The 6,000-nt window shown below is 35.6% G+C and overlaps 1 protein-coding gene across 1 annotated transcript; it reads right to left on the bottom strand.

Moving 5' to 3' along the window:
• Window positions 1-681: 681 nt before the first annotated feature.
• Window positions 682-1,794, bottom strand: LOC143305324 (uncharacterized). Its single transcript, XM_076688369.1, has 2 exons — window positions 1,699-1,794; window positions 682-1,182 (listed from the first exon to the last, which is right to left on the bottom strand). The coding sequence occupies exons 1-2, from the start codon at window positions 1,703-1,705 to the stop codon at window positions 887-889; spliced, it is 303 nt and encodes a 100-aa protein (XP_076544484.1). The 5' UTR covers window positions 1,706-1,794; the 3' UTR covers window positions 682-886.
• Window positions 1,795-6,000: the final 4,206 nt, after the last annotated feature.

Genomic DNA, 6,000 nt, shown 5'->3' with positions numbered 1-6,000 from the left:
GTATATAACGATAACATGCAAATATTAAGACGAATTATGGAACCTACTATTCCTATATCCTATTCCTATTTTCGGCACTGTATCATGTTTTTCATGACCTTGCCTTATATCTTTTATACGCGAGAAATCAATTTATGAAAACAAGTTATAGTTATGCAAATGAAACAATAGATATTATCGAAACATAGTTGTAAGATGATTCACTTCATCTCTTGGATTCAGATAACAAATTCCATTGATAAATAGCGACCATATTGGTTCCTTAGAGATTCGAAGACGATTGAAAAGTAAAAATCCTTTAATTTTAATACTCTATGGCAAGCCTGTCTAACCTGCGGCCCGCGGGCCACTCGTGGCTCCTTCCCCTACCGCGCAGCTCAGCTCAGCTGCCTCCTCTCTTCCAGATGGTTTCCCGACTCTTCCAATATCTGCCTCACTACTGACACTGAAGTCTGAAGCGGTAAGAGTGGGAGCAGTGGCTCTTTCGCTTCTAGCAGTTAGACAGGCCTGCTCTATCGATTTAGTAAACATTGTTGTAACTTTACAGTAATAAAAATGGAATCCTCATCCTCAAACTGAACCTAATCCCTATTTTACTAATTACTAAATGCATAATGATTCTTCATTATTAAGCCAGGTGGCGCATAAAAGGTTTTCCAAAGTCAAAATAAAAAAGATATGTTGTGTGAAAACTTTTAATTTGTAAATTTGAAAACTTTAATTTAATATCATGTGTAGATACACGAATGATATTTAAATTACTGATTTGACATCCATACTACAACATTAAACACATTATGTACACAAAATTAGATTTAGGATATTTCTTATTGTTAGTGGAAGAAGGCAGCAGGTAGTTTTCCTGAGAAAATACTCCCGCTTCTTCTTACACTACTGCATCTTGGTTTTCGGGTTTCGGGCACTTAGGATGAGTCTCGCATTTTGCATTCGCTGGCGAATCGCATTTCTTCGTGGCGTTATTGAAATGCTGATCATCAGGGCATAGCTGGGGCCTATTCATAGGTGGTAAGCAAAGGTAGTAAGCACTGCAATTGCACGGGTGTGGAGCACAGATTGGCCCATCTGAATTTTCGTCGTACTGCGGCGGGCAATGCACGGTCGGCAAGTCTTCAGTATATACAATGTAGGCCATATACGCGGCAATGGTGATGAAAAATAATCCTGAAAAATGTAAATAACAAATCTAATTGCTCTTATATATTGGGATAATAATGTTACATGAACGAAACGCACGGGGGGAAGTTCTATTAAAACTTGAACCCTTTGCACTCGACATAAATTGGTATCTTTTAAGCAAGAACTATTGAAAATAATTACTGAAATGATTTTGTTTAAGTGTGATAGTATTCGAATATTTATTTTACTTCGTAGTGATAAGTACAAGCCCAATATTTATTTAAAATTGAATATTTGGAGTTATTAATGGGTTGATGATTTTTGTACCCATATTTATTATGATTTTTTTGTCTAATAAGTGCTATGCACTCTAAAAACTTTTAACATTCAATGATTTTGAATTATTTCTTTCATCCACATTGTCTACCTATTGTTTTAATTTCCCATATTGTTTATTAATCAAATTGTTAATTGAAATAGAGATGACAAAGAAAATATTATAAAAAGACAATTACAAATTACATGATATTTATGAAGTGGAATATTGTGTAACAAGCATACCCTTCATTTTGTCTTCGAGATATAAAACTTTCCAAAAATTCTGGTTAGCAATTTGATCACGACTATGTGGCAGAATTGCCGATTCCCTTTATATAGTCAATCGACTGATTAAAATATCAGCGAATCTCAGTGGTGGCCAATTCTTCCCCTTCCTTACCATTCTTATCACTTCCATCACAATAGGTATTTTTGTTGTTCCAACAAGATATGAAGTTGTTACGTGCGGCGAGTGCGCGTGTGTTCGGAACGCTACCGTGTGGGTCAACTGTTGTAGGAGTGTAACAGTGTGTAATGTGGTAGTGTGGTAGTCGAGCAAAGTGATTAACCTTATTGTTAGCGCAACGCGCGTGTGACGCCGTAACCGCTGAAAATTTACCCTAACAATTTCTATTGCTATTGGGTCTAAAAATGTTGTGAGTTCGGAGATACGCTAGTCCCATACGGGCCCTTTCATCAGATCGCTAATATTATAGGAACGATAAGGAGGCTAACAAGATGTTAAAGAAAATTAAAATTTATTAATATAATTAAAAATAGTATATTATCAAAATATTAAAACATAATAAAATAAAATATATATTGAAATGTGAAATACAATAATGAAAAATATAAAACGGTAGACGGGCCAGAAATAGTAAAGAAGCAATGGTCGCTTGCGGCGAGTGAAATTCAAGTTCATCGCAACTTTCAACCCCTACAGGGAGATATATCTCCGCCCCCTTAAGACTTAAACACTTGGAACTACCATATTTGTGATCCTCATCCACCAAGCTATCTGACTGTATACGCCCCCCCCCCCCCCCCCCCTCCATTCATTGAAATGAATTTTAAAGCAACGTATTTCAGAATTGTAAATTGAATGATTTTTGTTGGCTTGGAATTCTAATTACAGAAAAATAAAAGCAATTATTAAGAAAACGATGGTTCCTATCTATACATCAATACATCACTACATATAAATAAAACTGGAGTGTCAGTCTGTGATTTCAAAATAAATATCTATACCTAGGCTTATTTACTTAATTACATGATACCTAAGCATGAACAACTGCTCTTAGAACTTTTATCTGTGATTCTTTCTATCGGTTTGTTTGAGCTAATCTCAAAAAGTACTGAGTGTATATTAATGTGCCTTCATAGGTATATAGAGGCCATTAAATGCCACAATATATTGTACATTTTTTTTTCATCACAATATCTTAATGGATTAAAAAAGAACCAGTCAAAACATCTAATTTTTAAGCAACCAAAGTTTTATATTCAACAAGATAAAAGGTGCTAAATCAAAATTAATTTGCATTTCTAATTCTCACGTGAACGAAGGACGATCGCTAGTACTATAATAAAATTAGTTCTCTCTCAGAAGATGTTAACATTTTTTCAATTCATAAAATTACCAAAATCGTTATTTGATCAATTTCAATTCACTTTGTTCCACTGTGCGACGTTTAAAACAGTTAACGTAATAGCACTTCGCGTCGAATTTTCGAAATTCGTCTAAGCTGTTGCTATTTTTGGTATGGTGAATCTGTCGTGTTCGATGACATAATTTTTTATCCATAAGAGCGGAGAAGGTATTACTCGAAATGCGAATGTAAATTTGTGTAGGATGAAAAGATTATTGGACAAATTACTTGAAATAGCATGTTTAGCGCTATAAGATATTCCAGCTGAAGGAAACCACTTAAATATCTTTATCATTTTTAATTTTTTTTTAAATGTTTGACAAATTTTAGTAGAAGATAAATTTTTTTTGTTCGTTTTTCTTTTATGTTTCTATTTTCAGCTAAAACTTTCTACGCTTTATGCTGCTCGTTCCGATTGCTATATTTTTTCGATTTAATTTTTCAAATATGAGGAAACACTTTATATAATTCAATAGCAGCTACAGATATTATTCGTTAATAATAAACCAGTTCATATTTAAAAATATACCGAACTAGCAGTTTTTATGGCAACGCATGTAGTGTCGGAATGTATAGTACGGTGCCACTGAATTACGAACACTTGCAAAAGTTTAACAAGTCACATTTTCACTTATTTATTACCATTTTTGAAGCGATTTATGTAAGAGGAAAGTGTAATACATACTTTATTATCGGAACGTTTTCTTTAAGTTGTTTCGAAATTATACGAAACATGTTTCGAAACTATACATATACACTGTAAATAAACTAAACGATATATATGTTTGAATAGTAAATTACGATAAAACATGAAAAATGTGGTAAAGATTTGCGTAACTAAGCAGGAACTAGGATGGGTCTGTCCCCCTCAAAAACGTGAACTGACCCACTCATCATTTAGAAACTTTAAGATTCTAAAATTCCACAGTTCCAAATTGCAGTATTTCAGAATTCCAAAACTCCAGAATTCTGAATTTTGAAAATGAAATTTCAAACTTCCAAAATTCCGAAGTTTCTGTTGGGCGTAGCTCACCCCCAGACAAAATTCTAGTTACCCCAATCATGGTAAACTGTGCATATATGTGTATAAGTACGATGTTAGTAAATGTAATAATAATAAAGCGATGGTATGATGTACATATACTGCCAAAGAGTAATTATCCCTAAAGAAATAAAGGGATATAGGGGAAGAAGATCCTATCATGTTACTAACCACCTTATCATTCGAAAGTTACTACTCATTATGCTTGCTTTACACGAGATGAATATTCCGTTTAGGAACTATTTTAAATTTAGTATATAACGATAACTTTCAAATATGAAGCCAATTATGAAGCCTACTATTCCTATATCACTATTCCTATATCCTATTCCTATTTTCGGCACTATATTATGTTTTTTATGACCTTACCTTATACCTTTTATACGCGAGAAATCAATTTATGAAAAACAAGCTATAGTTATGCAAATGAAATATATTATAGTTGTAAGATGATTCACTTCATTAGTTGAGTTCAGATAACAAGCTCCATTGATAAATCGCGATATGATTTGATCATATTAGTTCCTTAGAGATTCGAAGACGATTGAAAAGTAAAAATCCTTTAATTTTAATACTCTATCGCACTTGTAACGTCCCGCTGTCAATTTAGTTTTATGATAAGTAATTTTTAGTCGATAATTAATGTATAATAGTAAAATCTCGTAGCATTAGATGGCGTGCACGCTTGCGTTAATAGAAGCAGTAGGGAAGCTTGTGTTAAAGAGAGTAGTAGAGATGTTTGCATCAGAAAGAAGAGTAGGGGGCACGTACTAGCGCATGCAAAATTTCGAGAAGTAGAAAAAAACCATAACAAAATTTTCGGAAATTTACGGAAATCGTGCTTTGTCAACAGAATTTCGGGTATAAATAGAGGTGTACCACGCGGAGCAAAGTCAGTTTGGTTTCGACCACGCTCAAGAACGGTTTCCACTTAGGTCGAATGCAGTTAACACTGTGATAGTACAGCTACGACCGAGGGTTATCTCAACGCTAGCTTACTTAAGGCTGCTTCAGACATGGCTAGTAATTTAGTCGAGTAGTTTACAATAGTAAAACGATTTAGTCGAGTAGATCCGTTTCATTGGATTTTTCTAGTCGAGTAGGCTTCCCCCACCACTAACTAGGCTTCCCCCACTACTGACTAGCCTTCCCCTACCACTAACTAGGCTTCCCCCATCACTAACTAGGCTTCCCCCACCACTGACTAGGCTTTCTCCACCACTGACTAGGCTTCCCCCACCACTAACTAGACTTCCGCCATCACTGACTAGGCTTCCCCCACCACTGACTAGGCTTCCTCCACCACTGACTAGGTTTCCCCCACCACTAACTAGGCTTTTCTCATCGCTGACTAGGCTTCCCCTACCACTAACTAGGCTCCCGAACCCGAACAGACCTGTCCGGACGCATTTCTTTAGTTAAGCGATGTATCTTGTACTCTCGATTTCCAAAGCTCAACTGTACTAGTCCGGACACTTTTCTATGCGCTAAACGGTTTAGTAGTAAGTAGTTACTCGCCACTCGACTAAATTACTAGCCGTATCTGAATCAGCCTTTAGGTAGAGCAATAGCTGCAGAGAAACTTAGGTTAATTCGTTAGCAATATCTTTTTATCAATAGCAAGTACGGATGACGTCGATAGACCTGGGGTACTTTACTCATGGTTCGCAACGTGTTATCCAAGCATCAGAAGGTTCGCTATCAAGTTCAATGAACTAGCGAGAACCCGAGCTTTTTGAATACGGCCTGCCTGATACAGCTCTAGTGGTACTAGAAACCGATCAGCGGCCTGTAGAGAAAACTCCTTTAATAATGTCTGTCGGACCCGTACAAGTCATTGATCATAATTATTTC

The sequence above is a fragment of the Osmia lignaria genome, chromosome 5 (genome assembly GCF_051020975.1).
Source record: "Osmia lignaria lignaria isolate PbOS001 chromosome 5, iyOsmLign1, whole genome shotgun sequence".
Lineage (NCBI taxonomy): Eukaryota > Metazoa > Arthropoda > Insecta > Hymenoptera > Megachilidae > Osmia > Osmia lignaria.
The sequence above is the reverse complement of the archived record's forward strand: the minus strand, read 5'-3'. Positions and strand labels throughout refer to the sequence as shown.